The sequence below is a fragment of the Chiloscyllium punctatum genome, chromosome 36 (assembly GCF_047496795.1).
Source record: "Chiloscyllium punctatum isolate Juve2018m chromosome 36, sChiPun1.3, whole genome shotgun sequence".
NCBI lineage: Eukaryota > Metazoa > Chordata > Chondrichthyes > Orectolobiformes > Hemiscylliidae > Chiloscyllium > Chiloscyllium punctatum.
The window spans coordinates 64,478,843-64,500,746 of NC_092774.1; the positions used below are offsets into that span (position 1 = coordinate 64,478,843).

Here is a 21,904-nt window from a genome sequence, read left to right on the forward strand (position 1 = left end):
TCACTTTTTTAAAAAAAGACCTTTAGTCATCTCGAGAACGTGAATTAATGGTAGTTCTGGGATTCACAGATTAATGAACTGAAACCTGCAACTCAGTCTAAAAGGTGAAAGACTTAACAGCAATCTTGGTTTTTAATATGTCATTTCAGTTGCATGACACTGTGATCTTTTGCTATAAAATCTGTGTCCTATGATTCTGCTCCACAGTTACATGATGAAGGAGCGGCGCTCCAAAAGTTCATACTTCCAAATAAACCTGTTGGACTATAACCTGGTGTTGTGTGATTTTTAACTTTATCCAGCCCAGTCCAACATTGGCTCCTCCACATCGTTTCTGGTGAACACAGCCCACACCACCCGATGCTGCCAGGTAACCTTACAACGCCGATGAAACGACACACTCTGCACTCCTGAAAAATTGACAATTTCTCACGATACTGGCTGCTCATTCACTGATCCATCTGATACACGACATAGTGCAGGAGGCTGAAAGAAATGAGTAGGTTTAAAACAAAAACGTCTCGGAGCTCAAAGCCTTCAATGAGAGTCTGAGCTCGGCGTTAAGTTCACTTAACCTTTATTGTGACTCAACTTTGTTACAGCTTCAAATCCCCCTCAGCAAAAAAAAGCAGAGAAAAAGCAGCTGCTTTTTAAACGGGGGGATGTGACTACAGTGTGTTTAGGTTTTGGTCTCAGACCACTGCCTGTGTAGTCACCTTTGCAGTTGTTTTTACGTATTTATCAACTGCAAAGTAGGTCGAACCTCCACGTGGTTCCCCCTGGTAACGACCGAAACGAGGAGGCTCTTGACGGTGGCGATTTTAAGCTGTTTGTTGGCGTTTTGGTTCGGGTTTTATCAGTGTTTTACCATTGTTTTATCTCTGGTTATCTTTGGTTTTACCTGGTTTTGCCTGTACTTTGCGCCACGGGCGGTTTTATCGTTTTACCGTTGTTAGAGCGTTATTCGGAGTAGGCCGGCTAATACGACCTTCCTGTGAAAGATACGAGACGGCTGGTGACCTTTCGGTCTGTGAGAAACTAAATCTGGTCGAGGCGTGTATGGCTGATTCCAGAATATCCGGTTGGGTGGGAGACCGGGTAAACAACCGCCCCGCACGGTGGTTATTGGCGGCTCCGTGCGCAAAATGTGCCAGCCAAACCCGATCTGTTCAATCCGTCTCTACCCAGACACAGACGGACGAGACTTTACGATTTGTTCCGGCTAGGTTGTCCTCGGGCAGGCACGGGGACACCGTTAACAGTGCCCAGAACAGTACTGCGGAAATTCGAATGGATAGGCTGAGAGAGAAGGCCCCTCTACAGCGTAGTCCACTTAAGAGCTGCACAATTTTTAATTCGAATTTTAAAGGGCCCTTTAATTTTAATTGTAGCGGAGTTCCGGAGAGCGAGGATGAGAAAGGGGATGAAAGGATTATCCATCCAATAATTGCAGAGAAACCTGAGGAACTAGAAGTAATTATTAACTACCCCATAGATGATTTTAAGTGTAAATATTGTAAGAATATTGATAACACAACGGGGGGTTTTAGGAAACATCTTAAAATATGCAAAGGGATTAAGGCCATTAGGATAAGGTGCAGTAAGTGTAGCTGGGAAGGGAGCTACCAGGCAGTGGCTTGTCACTTCTCAAAGTGTACCAAGGGGGTTATTGATAATTTAAATGTTGAGGTCGGTGCTCGTGAGAATAGTGGTAGCAATAATTTGGAGATGGAATTGAAGAAGTATTTATGTGATTTATGTCCTTTAAGATTTAGTACAGCCAGAGGCCTTGGGCAGCATGAGGGGCATGCACACCCTAGTTTGAGGAATGAGAAGAGGAAGATAAAGAGCAGTGAGGGTAGGAAGAAAGATGTTAGTAAGGAGAGTAATAGGAAGGGTGTGTGGTCAGCTGAGGAAGTGGATATGTTGCTAAAATTAGAGTTGGAATTTGCCGGCAGTAGGAATATTAATAAATTGATTGCGGAAAGGTTAGGATCAAAGACTGCAAAGCAAATCTCAGATAAAAGGCATCTGTTAACCAAGAAAACTAAAACTAAAAAGAATGATAAAAAGATTGAAGTAGATGATGAGATATTGTCGAATAGTAATGTGGATGAGGAAGAAGAGGAAAATAATGAGATTGTGGATAGGTTACAAGAAGGGATAGATAGTATTCATAATGATATTAATAATTTGGATTGCCCGGAGGGATCAGTGGATGAACTACTTAATTTAATTGAAGTGAACCTGGGTAGGAATAAAAAGGGGAAAAATGAGTATGAAAAGATTATGAAGATGATCCTAAATAAGATAGAAAAGAAGAATAAAGAAAACATTAGCAATAAGACTAAACATAATAAGATAGAGAATAAGATAGAGAAGAAGAGTAAAGAAAACATTAGCAATAAGACTAAACATAATAAATGGACAGATGTTAAAATAAAGGATAGTGGAGTAAGGAAGAATAAGAAGGTTAGTGGTGCAAAAAGTAGATATGGTAAGAAAAAAGGAAAATTTAAAGAGATGCAGGTCCTTTTTAAAACAAAACATCAATATTTAGCTAGAACCCTAATGGGTGCTCCGGGTAGAAGCAAGTGCCCTCTAGAAAAGAAAGATTTAGAAGATTATTTCAAGGGTAAATTGACAAAGGTTAATGAGAAGAATAATTTGAGGTGTTTTGCAAAGTATAATAATCAGATAGAGGAATCCCAGTTTGCAATTCTAACGGGACCTGTAGCGGTAGAAGATGTTGATCGTGCCATTAAGGCGATGGACATCAAGACTGCTGCGGGTCCCGATGGGATGACAATGGGAGACATTATTAAAATTTTTAATAAGGATAATATGCTGCTGCCAAGACTGTACTCAATCTGGGTGGCCACGGGCAGGATACCAGACCAGCTGAAGGTCAGTAGGACCGTACTTATCCCAAAAAGTAACAATGAGGAAGAATTATTAGATATTAACAACTGGAGACCAATTACTATTGGTCTAATGTTACTAAGAATTTTTACTAAGTTTATGGCTAATAGATTGAATAAGATTATTAATTTAAATAAAAGACAAAAAGGATTTATGACGGGAGTCCCAGGGTGTGAGGAGAATATCAAGATCTTAGAAAATATAATAAATGGGGCAAAATATAAGAGGAAGGATCTGGCAATAGTCTTTGTAGACTTAGCCAAAGCCTTCGACTCTGTGGGACATAAATTGATTGTGACAGCTCTTAGAAGACTCCAGTTCCCGGGAGTTTTTATACAACTAGTTAGGGATCTTTATGAAAATAATTTTACCCACATCGAGGGTTTTAACTGTAAAACCGATAATATGCCGATTTTATGCGGGGTTAAGCAGGGCGATGCTTTATCGCCGATTTTGTTTAATATAATTATGGATCCGCTGATTAGTACAATTGAAGAGAAACAAAAGGGGATATTCCTGGATGAGGATGGGAAGGGTTGCCATTGTGCAACGTTGGCATTTGCCGACGATATTGCCCTAATTAGTGAGACGTATGAGGGTATGGTATTTAATCTTAGAATAGTGGAAAGATTTTGTCGGAACACAGGACTGGAGGTTAATATTAAAAAAACTAAAGGGTTTTACTTTAGTCACAAGAATAAGTCCTTTATATACAATGACAAGCCTAATTGGAAATTTGAAGATCGGGAGATTCAATTTATTGAGCCAGGGACCACTGATAAATATTTAGGGGCCAAGATTGACCCCTGGCTGGGGATTAGTAAGGCCAACTGGGAAAATCAACTAGAATTATGGCTAGGGAACTTAAAAAGGTTCATCCCTGAAACCCGTTCAAAAGATTGAAATTTTAAAAACGTATTTTATCCCGAGGCTATTTTATAACCTGGTTTTATCAGAGGTTTCTCTGAATTATTTAAAGAAATTGGATAGTATTATTAAGAACGCGATCAAAGAGATCTTACACCTACCACAATCCATCACAGATGGCATTTTATATGCCAAGTCTCGAGATGGAGGCCTTGCCATAAACCGCTTATCGACATTTATCCCGATTTCGATAATGAGGAAATATGGATCGCTACTGAGATCGGAGGACGGGGTGCTACATGCATCATTTAAATTTGCCGGAAGTAGCGTGGAGGATCGAATGCGGAGGTTGAGTAAACTAAGAGTGATGGGAAATATCTGGAATCCAGAGATTATTTATGGATCAGAGGAAAGGGATATTGTCGTGAATAGCGATGAAGACGAAGACGGCTTGGAAGAATATGGGAGTGCAAATTATGCAAATTGGAGAGCCGTGGAGATGCAAAAATGGATGACCCTCCCCTGCCAAGGTGCAGGAATTCACTATTATAAGAATGATAACATCTCAAATAGTTGGCTACAGAGGATGCAGCACATGAAATCGTCCAAAGTGATTAATTCGCTGCTGTTAAGAGCTAACCTGTATCCAACGAGGGCATCATTGACGTATGGAAGGCCTTTCAATATCAAGAATTGTAGAAGGTGTGATGAAACTTCTGAAACTGTTGCTCATATTTCGGGTTGGTGCCCCTTTGTAAAGAACATGCGAATTAAGAGGCACAACAGAATTGTAGAGGAATTAATTGGATTCGTTAGGAAGTATGGATGGACAATCTTTGTCGAGCCACGGATACGAGACAAATCTGATAAACTGTGGATACCAGATATTGTCTTGCAAAAGGATATGCAGTCCGTGGTGGTGGATGTAACAATAAGATCGGACTTTCAGATCAATTCCCTCGAGGAGGCTTGGGAGGAAAAGACCAGGAAATACGGACATCTTGACCAAGAGATAAGGAATTTAACCGGTAGTGGAACCGTATCGTTTTGTGGGTTTGTTATGGGCGCCCGAGGAAAATGGTTCGGTAAGAACTCGGACCTGATGAAGATCCTTGGGATAGAAAAATATAAAACGTTCGCTCGAAATATCTCAAACCTTACTTTATCTTTGACTCTTGAACTCCTGAGAATGTTTATGGACTCGTAGGAACTTCGGCAATATTAGTATTTTATAATTGTATTTCGTTTGTTAATTTTAGTAATTTTAAGTATTGTAATGGTTTTAGTGGTTATAGTTTTAGGAGCTTTTAGCGAGTTTTAATCTTAGATTTTACTTATTTTAATTTTTATTAATAAAGTTGTTTAATTTTAGGTCACATAGGTAAGGGTGGAGGATAGTTGGGTGTTTATAATTAAATAAATCACAAGCCTCACACAACAGAGGATGATAGGGTATCCTGTTCAATGGTTGAAAGCCCTAGCTCATCCTGCCCTGCTGGAATTCTGCATTACAATGTCATTTTTTTTTTTAACCGTCCCTTTTTAGATCTTCTGGCTGTGGTTTCGCTGGAAAGGGGTTAACGTTATACGTCGACGAGCTTCGTAAAAACTCGAAATGGACACTCCATCGTGTAATGATGAGTGCAATAAATAGCCAAGATCAAAGCGCACTCACTCACAAAGCCTACACCCTCACCCCACCTCACTGTCTTTATTATTGATCAGCACCAAGATGTCCCTTTCTAACTGGATCCTTGGTACAGCCGTAACCCGGAGGAAGTGTTGCCTCACTCAGCAATTTCAACCCATACCCTGTATAGCGCCATCTGCCGCAGCGGGATTCAAACCCGGGAGTCCCGGGAACTGGGTTGATGGTCCAGTGAATAATGGCATTCAGCCATCGCTCCTTCAATCCCCCTGCGATTGTACATGAACTCGCTGGTGCCTCCGGAGGTTGGAGGAGCGGGTGAAGGCCTTCCCACACTCGGGGCAGGGGAATGGCCTCGCGCCGGTGTGGACCCGCTGGTGGGTCAGCCTGTCGGAGGAATTGCTGAAGGCCTTCCCGCACTCGGGGCAGCTGAAGGGTTTCTCCCCAGTGTGGACCCGCCAGTGAGTCAGCAGGGTGGAGGAATTGCTGAAAGTCTTCCTGCACTCAGTGCAGCTGAAGGGCCGCTCCCCGGTGTGGACCCGCTGGTGCCTTAGCAGGGCAGAGGAATTGCTGAAGGCCTTCCTGCATTCGGGGCAGCTGAAGGGCCTCTCCCCCGTGTGGACCCGCTGGTGCCTCAGCAGAGAGGAGGAATCACTGAAGGCCTTCCCGCACTCGGGACAGCTGAAGGACCTCTCCCCAGTGTGGGCCCGCTGGTGCCTCAGCAGAGAGGAGGAATCGCTGAAGGCCTTCCCGCACTCGGGACAGCTGAATGGCCTCGCCCCCGTGTGGGCCCGCTGGTGCCTCAGCAGAGAGGAGGAATCGCTGAAGGCCTTCCCGCACTCGGGACAGCTGAATGGCCTCGCCCCCGTGTGGACCCGCTGGTGCCTCAGCAGAGAGGAGGAATCGCTGAAGGCCTTCCCGCACTCGGGACAGCTGAATGGCCTCGCCCCCGTGTGGGCCCGCTGGTGCCTCAGCAGAGAGGAGGAATCGCTGAAGGCCTTCCCGCACTCGGGACAGCTGAATGGCCTCGCCCCCGTGTGGACCCGCTGGTGCCTCAGCAGAGAGGAGGAATCACTGAAGGCCTTCCTGCACTCGGGACAGCTGAAGGGCCTCTCCCTCGTGTGGACCCACTGGTGGTTTAGCAGTCCAGAGACCTGGGTAAAGGCCTTCCCGCACTCGGGGCAGCTGTGGGGCCTCTCCCCCGTGTGGATCCGCTGGTGGGTCAGCAGGGTGGAGGAATGTCTGAAGCCCTCCCCACAGACAGGGCAGAGGTACGGCTTCTGCCCGGTGTGACTACGCCGATGAATCTCCAGGGAAGATGGGAAACGGAAGCCTTTCCCACAGTCACCACACTTCCACGGTTTCTCCAAGAGGTGGGATTCCTCAGGTTTCTCCATGGCCGAAGTGTGGAGCCACTTCCTGCTGTGAATTCCTCTTTCCAGACCGTATAGCTGTTTTAGGCTCCACACTCAGTGCGCTGCAATGGTAGGGTCTCTCATCCAGTCCTACTGATGCTGAAAACGTACTCAAACAGGAACCAAAAAGCTTTACTCCTTCTCACAGAATCATAGTTGATAACCGTTGCGGTCCCGATGGATTGAGTGACTGTCAGACATTGACGTCTAAGTGAGGACTGCAGACACTGGAGAGTCAGTGCTGAAAAGTGCAGTGCTGGAAAAGCACAGCAGGTCAGGCAGCATCTGAGGAGCAGGAGAGTCGATGTTTCGGGCATAAGGCCTTCATCTGTTCATTTTCAAACTTCCGTCTTCAGATCTTCAAATACAGTAGTGTCTCGAATTACAAACTTAATCCATTCCTGGTTTCAGTGAACTGAATCAACTTTTCCCATTGTTCGGATAGTGTAAGAATGCTTGGACGGCTGTTCACAGCACACGCACCAAAGACGGACTGAATGAGATCACTCGGGGCCCGAGAGCTTTTGCGTTCAACAAGCGCGTAGCAAAGCAGAACAATGAAACCATGTGGTCGCACATGGGCTTTTTGCGTTCATACCTTGAATTTCGTGTGTACGTTGAAGCAAAATTTTACGTACAATCCTGTTCGTAAACCGATTTGTACATGAATGGGGTCGTTCGTATGTTGAGGCGCTACTGTACTCTGTATAAAGAGATTACAAAGGTCATCACTGACAGTGCAGGGTAGAAATTCTGAACAAGCAATTCTACTTTCTGTGCAATATTCTTTTCTTTTGTTATTCCACATAATTGAAAGCATCATCCCACTCTCTCTCCCCCTCTGTTCTCACTCAGCTCTAACTAATTTCTCCTGAGGGTGCTGATTCAGGATCTTACAGAGCAGAAAAGCAAAAATGTCAAGACTGCCATCTCTCTGAACTTTGAATATCTCCGCCTGAAAAGCTAATATCTTTCACAACACTGGGATACTGCTGAGAGTGAGCAGGTCTGATTTTGGGAAGCAAAAAGAAAGTGCCAATTCAGGGTGAACCTGTCACGCAGCTTCTTTAGGAACAACCAGACACAAAATGGTTATCGTCCCCGGGAAGGTTGGAGCAAAATGCGACGTCAAGGCATTAACATTGACAGTAGAGAGAAAGTGAACCTACTCGGGGTGGCACGGTGGTAAGCACTGCTGCCTCACAGAGCCAGAGACCCAGGTTCAATTCCCACCTCAGGCGACTGACTGCGTGGAGTTTGCACATTCTCCCCGTGTCTGGGTGGGTTTCCTCCGGGTGCTCCAGTTTCCTCCCACAGTCCAAAAATGTGCAGGTTAGCTGAATTGGCCATGCTAAATTGCCTGTAGCGTTAGGTGAAAGGGTAAATGTAGGAGAATGGGTCTGGGTAGGTTGCGCTTCGGCGGGTTGGTGTGGACTTGTTGGGCCGAAGGGCCTGTTTCCACACTGTAAGTAATCTACTCACGTGGCAAATGTTAGTGCAACGCCAGAGTCATAGAGATATATAGCACAGAAACAGACCCTTCTGCTCAACACAACTGTACTGACCAGATATCCTAAATTAATCTCGTCCCATTTGCTGGCATATTGCCCATAGCTGGGTTCATCCCCACCCCCTGTCCTGAGACCTTGATGCCTCCAAGCTGACCCTCAAAGGTTTGGTTTGTCCCTCCATTCTTACCCAGTTGTCTTTTGTAGGTTTTGAAAACTTTCCCAATCCTCTGAGTATAGGATTTGGGAAGTTATGTTATAGCTGTACAGGACATTGATTAGGCCACATTTGGAATATTGTGTGCAATTCTGATTTCCTTACTATTGGTAAGACATTATGAAACTTGAAAGGGTTCAGAAAAATTTACAAGAATGTTGCCAGGGTTGGAGGATTTGATCTATAGGGTGGCTAGGGTTGTTTTCCCTGGAGCGTTGGAGGCTACAGAGTAACCTTATAGAGGTTTACAAAATCATGAAGTGCATGGATAGGATAAAGAGCGGGGGGGCGGGGGCAGTGGTCCAGAACAAGAGGCCATAGGTTTAGGGTGAGAGGGGAAAGATACAAAAGAGATCTGGGGGGCAACTTTTTCACACAGAGGGTGGTACATGTTTGGAATGAGCTGCCAGAGGAAGTGGTGGAGGTTAGTACAATTGCAATATTTAAAAGGCATCTGGATGGGGTATATGAATGGGAGAGCTTTCAAGGGATCCTGGCCAGGTGCCGACTGGTGGGACCGGATTGGGTTGGGATATCTGGTCGGCATGGATGAGTTCGACCAAAGGGTCTGTTTCCATGCTGTACATCTCTATTACTAATTGGACTAAAGGGTCTGTTTCTGTGCTGTATGACTCTGGAACTGTTCTATACTGGTCTTAAAACCATGTTCTTGCCTTCCCCCACAAACATCCACTTCTTTGTTGTTCAAAAATCAGATGAACTCAGCCTTGAATATATTCAATGACCCTCTAACTGCAGGAAGACACCCCCACTTCTGAACTCAATTCCTCTTGCTAATATAATGCTTGCCTTGCTGATTGCCTGCTGCACCTGTCTGACAACTGGCAGTGACTGGAGTAGGAGGACACTGAGGTCTCTTTGCTCATCAACACATCAGTCTAGATGAAGGGCTCGTGCCCAAAACGTCAACTCTCCTGCTCCTCAGATGCTGCCTCACCTACCGTGCTCTTTCTGTGCCACAATTTTTGACCATGATCTCCAGCATCTGCAGTTCTCACTTTCTCCACATCCAAATACATCTCCATTTAAACAATGCACCTCCTTTCTGTTTTTCTTTGCCACAGCCAAGGCTATAACTTCATATTGTGGTACTGCATTTGCCCTGTGTTTGCTGATTGTGGTCCTCTCTATATCGGGGAGAGCCAGAGCAAACTTGGGGAACGGTTCACAGCTGGGTCCACAGAGCTGACCAGACCTCCCAGTTACCACCCATTTCAATTCCCCTTCCCACCCCCTTTCTGTGGAGGGACCACACCTCATCTTCCAGGCAGCCTACAGCCCGAAGGACTCAACGTTGAGTTTTCCAATTTCAAAAAACCTCCCTCCTCGTTCCCTGCCAGATTCATTCCTCCCATTGACCATCCAGGTCGTACCCTCTACCTGTCTTGACCTATTCCCACTTCACTCCCACCCCCTTTATCTGCAGCTTCTAGCCCCAGCCCCAGCCCCAGCCCCAGCCCCAGCCCCAGCCCCAGCCCCAGCCCCGAGGAAGGGTTACACCCCAAACGTCGACTTCTCCACCTCATGCCTGTCTATTTTGCAAATTGAGACACAGACCTGGACCAACGTTTCCGGAGTCTGTCCCTCTCGGATTCACTCTCTTTTCTTTCAGTTGCTGCAAGTCAACAACTAAACCCCAGAATGAAAAAGAAATGGAATGGGAGCAAGAGAGTGCCATACTCACATATCTGGGACATAGGAAGGAATTTGCAGTCTGGGTAAAGCTCAATCTTTACTCAGACAAAGAGGATCAGGAGTCGCAGCGTGAGAAGCTCATGGTCCAACTTCCGCATTCAGACAATGGGCTTGCTCTGATTGGCAGGAGGACAAGTCTCCTTCCAGTCCTCCAATGCTGCCTATTGGTCAATTAAAAGTAGGTTTCACGGCTTTGTTTGCATACAGCGGTGAGCATGCCCAGTGTATTGCTGACACTGGCAAGCATGCGCACTGCGTTGCTGCAACCGGCAAACATGCGCAGTATGCTCTACGGGGATGTTGGTGTTACTGATAGATTTAAAGTGTCCAAATACCAAAAAAGATAGAGCCACAATTTTTTTCCCTTATGGCTCGATATTTTATTCCTTTTGCATGTTGTCTGGCTACTCAACTTTTGTATGTCTTTTCCCCTTGTTGTGGGGGCATGGCGCCGAGACCAGAACTGGAGGGCATAGATTTAGGGTGAGAGGGGAAAGATTTCTGAAGGTCCTTCGGGGCAATCTTTTCGCACAGAGGGTGGTATGTTTATGGAATGAGCTGCCAGAGGAAGTGGTGGAGGCTGGTGCAATTACATTATTTAAAATGCATCTGGATGCGGTTATGAATAGGAAAGATTCAGAGGGGTAAGGGGTGAAATGCTGGCAATTGGGTCACTAGATTAATTTCGGACATCTGGTCAGCGTGGACCGAAGGGTTTGTTTCTGTGCTCTACAACTCTGAGTCTATTTTTAGGTAGTATGGAAAATAAAGAGTATGAAAGCATGGGAAGGGTTAGAGCATGGAGACCACTGCCAATTTGTTGCAAAGGATAGTGGAAAGCTCATACACTAATTAGCAGAGTAAGGTTGAGGCTGAAAGGTCACCGTGGCAAGAAGAGATAACAGTCAGTAAAGTTAGCCTCACCTGCTAAATATGATTGACAGGATTGGGACAATAAATATTTGGGACATGACATTAAATATCTAATTAATAATTAGTAGAGTCAGCCTGCTTGAGACTATTGATAATAAATATCTAATCATGACATTGGGTAAATATTAAGTAGGGTCTGGAATGCAAGACCATTGTTGCAAAAGCTGGCACTAAATCTCGAACTGTGACATTAGAATAACATTAACTAGAATGTAGGAAAAACTAGAAGGGCACAACTAAAGAGATCATGGGAACTAACATCACTGGTTTATTGTGTAGCTAGCATGAGGTACTTTTGATTAATATATTTGGAAATGCTGATAAGCTAACAAACACACTGCTCAGCTGGAGATAGTGCTGCCCCTTCTGTCCAGGAGTAAATGCTGGAAAGGTGATATTGTTCAGAGGGAGGAGGATGGTCTCTGGCTACACTCTGATATCTATCAGCTAATAAATGTGGTAGAACGATGGAATTTAATCTCCAGGCAGTTTGGGAAATTTATTAAGGGAAGGAAGGAAGTAATAAATAGTAGATCCCTACAGAGTGCAGAGAAACAAAGGGTCCTTGCTGTCCAAGCTCAGAGATCCCCGAAGGGATCAGTACAGGTAAAACGGGGGATGAGGAAGGCATAGATTTGTACTTTTTCACACAGGGGGTGGTGTGTGTGTGTGCAATGAGCTGCTGGAGGTTGTGGTGGAGGCTGGCACAAATATAATTTTTAAAAGGCAGCTGGATGGGTATGTGAATGGGTAGGGTTTCGAGGGATATGGGCCAAGTGTTGGTAAATAGGATAGATTAATTTCGGATATCTAGTGAGCATGGATGAGATGGACTGTTTCTGTGCTGTACAGCTCTATGGCCATCCACTTCATTTTGAAATGTTTTCACGACCACTTGGAACAGCCTGTTGGGGTTCAGAGTGTGCCAGGTCCTGACACCTCCCTCCTCACGTCTCCTGTGCATTTTGAATCAATAATACCAGGTGTGTGTTACTGAGTTAGTACACAGACACATACAATATAATCAGAATTTCTATTCGGTACAGACAGTGATGACTTGTTTCAACTTTGCTAACAGGGTATCAGAAGGGGAGGATCTGCAGACAGAAATCTTGGAAGAAATTCCATAACAAGATCTGACAGGTTCACTCAATATCATTGGGGGGTTGAGTCTGGAAAGAGAAATCCATTTGACCTGCTTCAAAAGGTACTGGACATCAGCGTGAGCAGGGAAGCACTCAGAGAGGAACACACCAGTGAACTGAGCTTTAACTGGTTACACAGAATGAGTGTGTGTGTCCCAGTGAGCTGACTATGGGAAGGAGCTTTAACCAGTTATACAGACTGAGAGGGAGGCTGGGGCATTTATTTTACCCTGGAGCATCAGAGCCTGAGAGGTGACCTTAGAGAGGTTTATAAAATCATGAGGGGCATAGATAGGGCAAATAGCCTCGGTCTTTTTCCCCAGGGTGGGGGAGTCGAAAACTAGAAGGCATAGGTTTAGGGTGAGAAGGGAAAGATTTAAAAGGGGCCTAAACGACAACCTTTCATGCAGAGGGTTATGCATGTATGGAATGAACTGCCGGAGGAAGTGGTGGAGGTGGGTACAATTGCAACATTTAAGAGGCATTTGGATGGGTATATGATTAGGAAGGGTTTGGAGGGATATGGGTCGGGTGCTGGAAGGTGGGATTAGATTGGGTTGGGATATCTGGTCGGCATGGGCGGGTTGGACCGAAGGGTTTGTTTCCATGCTGTACATCTCTATGACTAGAACTTGGAGCGTGGCTCCTTCATCAGGTTTTGTGGAGAATAAAACCATAAGGCACAGAATGGATGGAAAAACCTGATAGTGCACTGAAATGATATATTGAAAAACCCTGGATTGTTAAGTCTTTCATCTTTTAGTATGGGGTGCCGTATCATTCATTTGTAAATCCTGGAATTTCCTGAAAGACATCTTCTTGAAATAACTCAAGGTTTTTTAACAAAAGGTGAGATCTCAGCTCTGACAATGCATTAAAGCTGTGAAGTCAGGGTCTGTCTGTATCCCAATCTTGAATCAGACTGGTTCTATTTCCAAAGTGGAATTTACAAAATATTACATGGATTGAACAGCATACAGGTTGTGCATATTTTGAGAAAAATAGAATGTTTCTGCAAAAATAATCCTGCAAATTCACCCCCATGGATGTATATGTGTATATGTGTGTGAATGAGACAGAGAACAGTCTATTTCATGCTGTATATCCCTATATCTACTCGATAACAGATGTTTAATTCTGCTGGTGTAAATATTGTTGTAAATCATAGTTGGGTATGAATAGTTAGATGTTAGACTGAGAAAATGCCTCAAGTTGGGCACTGTAAGAATCGTGGGAGAGCCCTATTTCTGGTTTACTTCCTCATGAACAAACATGAAGCACAAGCATTTATTTATTTATAATTTTGTTCTGTTTTTCTTGTTTGATTCCCGGCTAGGACTACACTCTGTGTCTGGATGGTTGACAGGCTGGGGGATTGTGGCTTGGGTCTTGATTGAATGTTTTATTATTCCAGACGGTGTAGGGGTGGGGGGGTCAAAGCTTCAGCAGAAATCCAGCAGAGCAGAACAGACCAATATCTTACTCTGTGGATACAGGGACATCAGAGGACAGAAATCAAGACCTGAAATCCAAGCTGACACCAGACTTTCCTGAGATCAGTGCTTTGATGAGCAGTATCAACCCTCTACCTTCACCTAGCTTCCCATTTGACTATCACCTCGATATTCAGCATCCAATCCTTGTCATCCCGAAGCCATGCCTCTGTAAGGAGTCTCAGATCATAATTATTCTCTTCAATGCGTGCAATCAATTTTGTTACAATGCACCACACATTCAGAAACATCGTTTTTAGTTTCAAGTTTTGTGATCTTCAGAATCCAGTTTGGATTGCTGGTATATTTACTCTCCTTGTCCCTTTTTATCATTCTCTGATGTTCATTTTCCACATCACTACATTGCTCACCTTGATTTGGATTGGCCATGCTAAATTGCCCATAATGTCCAGGCATGTGAAGGTTAGGTGGGTTAGCCATGGGAAATGCAGGGTTATATACTTTCATAGTAAAAGAAGTAGGAGTTGGCCATTTGGCCCATCGAACCTGCTCCATCATTCATTATGATCATGGCTGATATATCCGTCATCTGAGATCCTCCTCCCTGCATTGTCCCGACTACCCTTAACTCCCATACCATGCAAATACCCATCCAACTATGTTTTGAATATACTTAATGAAGTTGCCTCTACTGCTTCCTTGAGCAGAAAATTCCATAGATTGACTACTTCCAGGAAAAGCAGTTCCGCCTTATCTCTGTCCTAAATCTACTCCCCTCAAGTTGAGGCCTGGTCTCATCCACCAGCAGAAGTGACTGGATAGGGTAGGGCTTCTTCCCCACAGTACAATGGATTCCCACTTTCCACCAAACTCTCAGACGTACTCCCTCACTCAGTTGCTGTCTCACAAACGAAAGACTTAATTGTAACTTCTTTTGCTCCCAGTAAGGGCGCAACATCTTGGAAAGCTGCTCTGAAAGTCCAACCACACTTCTGCATTCACCGAATACAATTTGAGTGTTACAGCTCGGAAACAGATCCTCTGGCCCAACTCGTCCGTGCTGACCAAATATCCTAAATTAATCTTGTCTCAGTTGCCCACATATGGCCCATATCCCTCTAAACTCTTCCTATTCGTGTACCCATCAAAATGGGCTTTAAATGTTGTACCTGTTCCAGCCTCCATCACTTCCTCTGGCAGTTCGTTCCATACGTGCACCACTGTGTGTGTGAAAAGGTTGCCTCTCATGTCCCTTTCCCCACTCACCTACCCTGGGAAAAGACCTGGGGTATTGACTCTCCAAGCCCCTTATAAAGGTTAACCCTCAGCGTCCGATGTGCAGAAAGTGAGACCTGCAGATGCTGGAATCAAAGTCTAAAGGTGTGGGGCTGGAAAAGCACAGCAGGACAGGCAGCATCTGAGGAGCAGGAGATTCGACATTTCAGGCCTGAGCCCTTCATCAGGAATGATGCATGGATGTACAAAGGGGCCTCAGTGTTCTTCTACACCAGTCCTCAGACAGATGCAGCAAGCAATCAACAAGGCAAGTGGTATATTTGGAAGATCAACTGGGATTAGAAGTGGGAAATCTTCCTGCATTTAGGGGCCCATTGAATATATTCAAGTTTGAGTTCATCTGTTTTTTTAACAACGGAGTGCGGATTTTTATGTTGTATGGGTGAAGTGTTTTTTTTGTTGAGAGTAGTTTATGTATTGAATGCATTTACAGTAACTGTGAGAGGCCCTTGCGAAGAGTGTTGTTTCTGCAAAAATCACAAGACTGAGTCATGGCGGGAGGGATATGTTAAGTTAGATGTGCTTGCTAGCAGTTACAAGTAGCTGCATCTTGCTTCTGCAAAAATCGCATGGCAGAATCGTGAGGGTATATTCCAAGAAATAACTAACTAAAGGAGGTGGTCGACTCGTAGAAGCAGATGTATTAAAATGACCGTAGCAATGCACGCCACAGATAGATGTGGTAAAACGATTAGATTAGCAGAAGTAATAAGGAAGTCTGAAACAAACTCAATCTTCATTCAGAGCGAGAGCAGCAACTTCCGAAACCCGTGTTCCAGCTTCTGGATTCAGACAATAGGAAGGCTCTGATTGGCAGGAGGACCAGTCACCTTCCGGTCCTCCAGCGCTCCTGAATGGCCCACCAAAAGAAAGTCGCAAGACGTACCTTGTGTGCAGTGAGGAGCATGCGCAATTTCAACCTGACGCCGGCGAGCACACGCAGTATGCTCTCAGGCGATGATGCTGTTACTGACAGAATTTAAGTGTCCAAATGCCAAGAGAAGTAACAAAGGGGAGATGCATAATTTTTTTCCTTCTGTGATATTTACCTTTCCTACACGCCCCATGACTTTATAAATCGAAATAAGGTCACCCATCAACTTGTGGTCGTCGATAGGGCGACCAGAACTGTACTCAGTACAGTAAACGTGGTCTCACCAATATCCTGTACAACCTCAAGGTGATGTCCTAACTCCTACACTGAACGGTGTGAACAATGAGGGCCTCTTTCACCACCCTGTCTACTAATGATGCAATTTTCAAAGAACTATGTCCTTGATTTGGAGATGCTGGTGTTGGACTGGGGTGTACGAAGTTAAAATTCACACCACACCAGGTGATACTGCAACAGGCTCATTTGCAAGCATTAGCTTTTGGAGCACTGCTCCTTCATCAGGTGGTTGTGTCTTAGGATCCTGCTCCACAAACACCCCATGAAGGAGCAGCGCTCCGAAAACTTGTGCTTCCAAATAAACCAGTTGGACGATAACCTGTCATTGAGAGATTTTTAACTTTATGTACCAGAACCCCTCCACAACGCCCCCCCCCCCATAAATCTGTTCTAGAACACGATGCAGGGCCCTACCATTAACTGTACAAGTCCTGCCCTTCCTTGTTTTAGCAAAATGCAACCCCTTGCCTTTATCTGTCACTCTCTCAGACACACACACACACACACTCACACCCTAACACACACACCATATCACAGGCTTTTACTCCATCTCACACACACACTTCATTCGCATATATGCACAAAATTGCATGCGCACACACACACTCTCATGCACATATAGTCACATAAGTCTATGGGGTGAATTTGCATTTGCAGAATTATATTTGCAGATATATTCAATTTTGCTCAAAAAGCACACAAACTGCATGTAATATTTTATAAATTCCTAATTTGGTTGATAGAACCAATTTGATTCAAGACTAGGATACAGACTCGAACCTCACACCTTTTATGCAGTATCTGAGCTGAGACGTCACCTATTTTTATAAAACCTTAAACCATCTCGAAAAGGTGAACTAAAAGTAGTTCTGGGGTTTAAATATTAATGAACTGAAACCTGCAACCCATGGAAAAAGATGAAAGACTAATCCGCAATCTAGATTTGTTCAGTATCTTATCAGTTGCATGACACCGTCAGCTTTTGCTATAAATTCTGTGTCTTCTGATTCTGCTCCACAGCTACCTGATGAAGGAGCAGCACTCCAAAAGACAGTACTTCCAACTAAACCAGAAGGAAGGTAACCTGGTGTTGTGTGATTTTTAACTTTATCCACCCCAGTCCAACACCAGCACCTCCACATCGTTTCCAGTGGACACAGCCCACACCTCCCAGTGCTGCCCGGAAACTGTATAATGACAATGGGATGATGTAGTACATGCACTCCTGAAAAATTCACAACTTCTAACAATACTGGCCACTCATTCACTACTGCAACCGATACACAACATTGGAAACATAGTACAGGAGGCTGTCAGAAATGAGCACAGCAGGTCAGGCAGCATCTGAGGAGCAGGAAAACCAACATTGCCCGAAAAAGTCGATTTTGCTGCTCCTTGGATGCTGCCTGACCTGCTGTGCGTTGCCAGCACCACTCTCATCTTGACTGTGATCTCCAGCATCAGCAATTCTCACTTTCATCTGAAAGAAATGAGCAGTTTTAAAACAAAAACCTGTTGCAATTCAAAGCTCTCAATGAGAGCCTGAACTCGGTGTGAAGTTCAGGTAAATCTTTATTGCGACCCAACTTTGTTACAGCTTCAGAATCTCTCAACAGAAAGGCATAGAAAAAGTAGCAATGTTTTAAAAACAGCTCACAGTCAAAGTGCACACACTCCCTCCAACCCCTCACTTTCTTCATTATCAGTCACCACCAAGTTGTCCCTTTGTAATTGGATCCTTGGTACATCCTGAACCCGGAGAAAGTATTGCCTCACTCCGCAATTTCAACCCGTATCCTGTATCCAAGTAAGTTGGATGGGAGGAGCAGAGTCAATCATACTACTGTGGGTCTGGAGTCACGTGTAGGCCAGATCGGGTAAAGGATGCAGCTGGGATGACTGAGTGAATCCTCTCCCACAACGACAGTTTCTTTCCCTTAAAACGAACTGAGTGAATAAGGTGGGAGTTTTCTTCCACCCCCACCCCACCGACATTGGTTTCACCGTTAGATTCTGAACTCCAGATTTCTGACTAAATTCCAATTCCACCATCTGCTGCGGTGGGAATTGAACCCGGGAGTCCCCGGAACCAGGTTGATAGTCCAGTCGATAATGGCACTCGACCGTCATTCCTTCAATCCCCCTGCGATGGCACTTGAACTCGCTGGTGGCTCCGCAGGTAGGAGGAGTGGGTGAAGGGCCTCTCCCCCGTGTGGACCCACTGGTGGTTCAGCAGGTTAGTGGAATGCTTGAAGACCGTCCCACACTCGGGGCAGCTGAAGGGCCTCTCCCCCATGTGGACCCGCTAGTGTGTCAGCAAGTGAGAATACCTGAAGGCCTTCCCACACTCTGTAAGGGAACAGCCTCTTCCCAGTGTGGGCCTGCTGGTGGCTTAGAATGTTAGAAAAATTGGTGAAGGCCTTCCCACACTCGTGGCAGCTGAAGGGCCTCTCCCCCATGTGGACCCACTGGTGGGTGTGGAAGTTGGTGGAATCTCTGAAGCCCTTCCCACAGACAGGGCAGGGGAATCGCCTCTCCCCAGTGTGGCTGCGCCGATGAGTCTCCAGGGCTGATGGGAAACAGAGGCCTTTTTTGCAGTCGCCACACTTCCACGGTTTCTCCATAAGGCGGGATTCCTCTGGTTTCTCCATGACCGGAGCTTCAGCCACACACAAACGTGTGCAGAGTTTATCCCCACCGTGAATTCCTCTTTCCAGGCCATATAACTGTTTCAGGCTCCACACTCAGTGTGCTGCAACAGTAGGGTCTCTCATCCAGTCCCACTGATGCTGAAAACGTACTTAAACAGGAACCAAAACGCTTTGCTCCTTCTCACAGAATCATAGTTGAAAACCGTTGCGGTCCAGATGGATTGAGTGACTGTCAAAGTGAGGACTGCGGATGCTGGAGAGTCAGATTTGAAAAGTGCAGTGCTGGAAAAGCACAGCAGGTCAGGCAGCATCTGACGAGTAGGAGGGTTTCAGGCTTAAGGCCTTCATCTGTTGATTTTGAAACTTCTGTCATCAGATCTTCAAATACTCCGTAAAAAGAGATTACAAAAGTCATCACTGTCAGTGCAGGGTAGAAATTCTGAACAAGGAATCTACTTTCTGTGGAATATTCTTTTCTTTTGTTATTCCACAAAATTGAAAGCACAATCCCACCCTCTCTCCCCCTCTGTTCTCACTCCGCTCTAACTAATTCCCCTGAAGGTGCTGATTCTTACAGGGGCAGGAAAGCAAAAACGTCAAGACTAACATCTCTCTGCATTTTGGATAACTCCACAACACTGGGATACAGTTGACAGTGAGCAGGTCTGATTCTGGGAAGCAAATACAAGTGTGTCAATTCATGGGATAACCTGCAAAGCAGCTATTTGTGGAACAAAATGGTTAAGGTCCCCAGGAAGGTGAGAGCAAATTGAGACATCAAGGCATTAACACTGACACAGTTCAGTGAAACTCTTCTGCTCCCAGTCAGGGCAAAACATCTTTGAAAGCTGCTCTGAAAGTCCAGTCTTCACAACCACACTTCTGCTTTCACCGAAGATAATTAGAGTCATACAGCACGGAAACAGACACTTTGGCCCAACTTGTCCGAGCTGACCAGATATCCTAAATTAATCTACCCACATTTGCCATCACTTGGCCCCTATATGGGCCGGGTGCTGGCAGCTGGGACTAAATTTGGTTGGCTTTCTGTTCGGCAAGAATGAGTCAGACTAAAGGGTCTGTTTCCGTGCTGTACATCTCTATGACTCCAGTCGCATTTGCCATCACTTGGCCCCGATCCACTGAACCCTTCGTATTCATACACCCTTCCACATGCCTTTTAACTGTTAGAATTGTACCAAACCCCACCACCTTGTCTGGCAGCTCATTCCATGACTGCACCACCCTCTCCATCAAAAAAGTTGCCCCTGAGATCTCTTTAACATCTCTCTCTCCCCACCATCTCTCCCTCCCCACCCCCTCACCCCCCCAAACACCCCCCCACCCCCTCCATCAAAAAAGTTGCCCCTGAGATCTCTAACATCTCTCTCTCTCCCCACCACCCCCCCACCCAAACCGCCAACCCCACCCCACCAAAACCACCCCCCACCCCCCCAAAATCACAAAACCACCCCACCCCCCGTGGCAAAGAAGTGGGAGATGGCACAGGGAAGCGTGACACTAGGCACACAGATACATAAGGTGATCACTGAGCCATCAGTTGGCCAACTTGACACATAAGATGGCCGCCGGATGACAATACGGAGAGAAACAGCAGAGCTGATACAGACACTGCCTGGGGCAACCAGAATGCTAGCACAATGGACTCACAACCCAGTTGATTTTTTTTTTTTTTTATTTCAAAAATATACTTTATTCATAAAAAGATTTGATGGTCTGTACATTTGATCATGCCATACATATGTCCACATTTCCAAACACAGATTCGAATTTATCAATGTCATTTACAATCCTGTGCATTTTTCAATCTTGTACATATATTTGGCTGAGGCATCAGCAGAGCCCAAAAAAACGTCTGTATGGGCCCCCTGTTCTTCTTTCGGCAGGCCGATCTTACACGGTGGTCTTTCCCCACCGCGCCTTGGCGGCAGCTGCCCCAAGCTTCAGCGCGTCCCTCAACACGTAGTCTTGGACCTTGGAATGTGCCAGTCTGCAACACTCGGTCGGGGTCAACTCCTTCAGCTGGAAGATCAACAGGTTTCGGACCGCCCAGAGAGCGTCCTTCACCGAGTTGATGATCCTCCAGGCGCAGTTAATGTTCGTCTCGGTGTGAGTCCCGGGGAACAGGCCGTAGAGCACGGAGTCCCGCGTCACGGCGCTGCTCGGGACGAACCTCGACAAGCACCACTGCATTCCTCTCCAGACTTCCTCTGCATAGGCACATTCCAGAAGGAGGTGTGTGACAGTCTCGTCCCCCCCGCAGCCACTTCGAGGGCAGCGTGCGGTGCGGCAGAGAGTCCGGGCGTGCATAAAGGATCTCACAGGCAGAGCCCTTCTCACCACCAGCCAAGCCACGTCTTGGTGCTTGTTGGAAAGTTCTGGCGATGAGGCATTCTGCCAAATGGCTTTGACAGTCTGCTCAGGGAACCGCTCGACAGGATCCGCCCTCTCCTTTTCCCGAAGGGTCTCAAGCACGCTACGTGCTGACCACTTCCTGATGGACTTGTGGTCAAAGGTGTTTTTCCTCATAAATTTCTCCACGAAGGACAGGTGATACGGAACGGTCCAACTACTCGGAGCGTTCCGCGGCAGCGAGGCCAGGCCCATCCTTCGCAACACCGGGGACAGGTAGAACCTCAGTACGTAGTGACACTTGGTGTTTGCGTACCGGGGATCCACGCACAGCTTGATGCAGCCACACACAAAGGTGGCCATCAGGGTGAGGGTGGCATTGGGCGTGTTTTTTCCCCCATTGCACCGGTCTTTGTACATTGAGTCTCTTCGGACCCGGTCCATCTTTGATCTCCAAATGAATTGGAAGATGGCCCGGGTGACTGCGGCGGCACAGGTCCTGGGGATAGGCCAGACCTGTGCCACATATAGCAATACTGAGAGGACCTCACACCTGATGACCAGGTTTTTTCCCGCGATGGAGAGCGA

At 45.8% G+C, this 21,904-nt stretch overlaps 1 protein-coding gene across 2 annotated transcripts; it reads right to left on the reverse strand.

Annotated features, from left to right (window-relative positions):
* Window positions 1-444: 444 nt before the first annotated feature.
* On the reverse strand, window positions 445-10,382 carry LOC140460587 (uncharacterized). Of its 2 annotated transcripts, none has more exons than XM_072555194.1 (2): window positions 10,283-10,382; window positions 445-7,555 (listed from the first exon to the last, which is right to left on the reverse strand). In XM_072555194.1, exon 2 carries the CDS (start codon window positions 6,832-6,834, stop codon window positions 5,698-5,700), a length of 1,137 nt encoding a protein of 378 aa, XP_072411295.1. In that variant the 5' UTR covers window positions 6,835-7,555; window positions 10,283-10,382; the 3' UTR covers window positions 445-5,697. The 2 variants fall into 2 exon arrangements, with proteins under 2 accessions (XP_072411295.1, XP_072411297.1); XM_072555196.1 differs by lacking the exon at window positions 10,283-10,382 and adding an exon at window positions 10,156-10,272.
* Window positions 10,383-21,904: the final 11,522 nt, after the last annotated feature.

Coding starts and splice junctions, on each gene's coding strand:
- LOC140460587 (XM_072555194.1), bottom strand. CDS start 6,834: ATGGAGAAACCTGAGGAATCCCACCTCTTGGAGAAACCGTGGAAGTGT.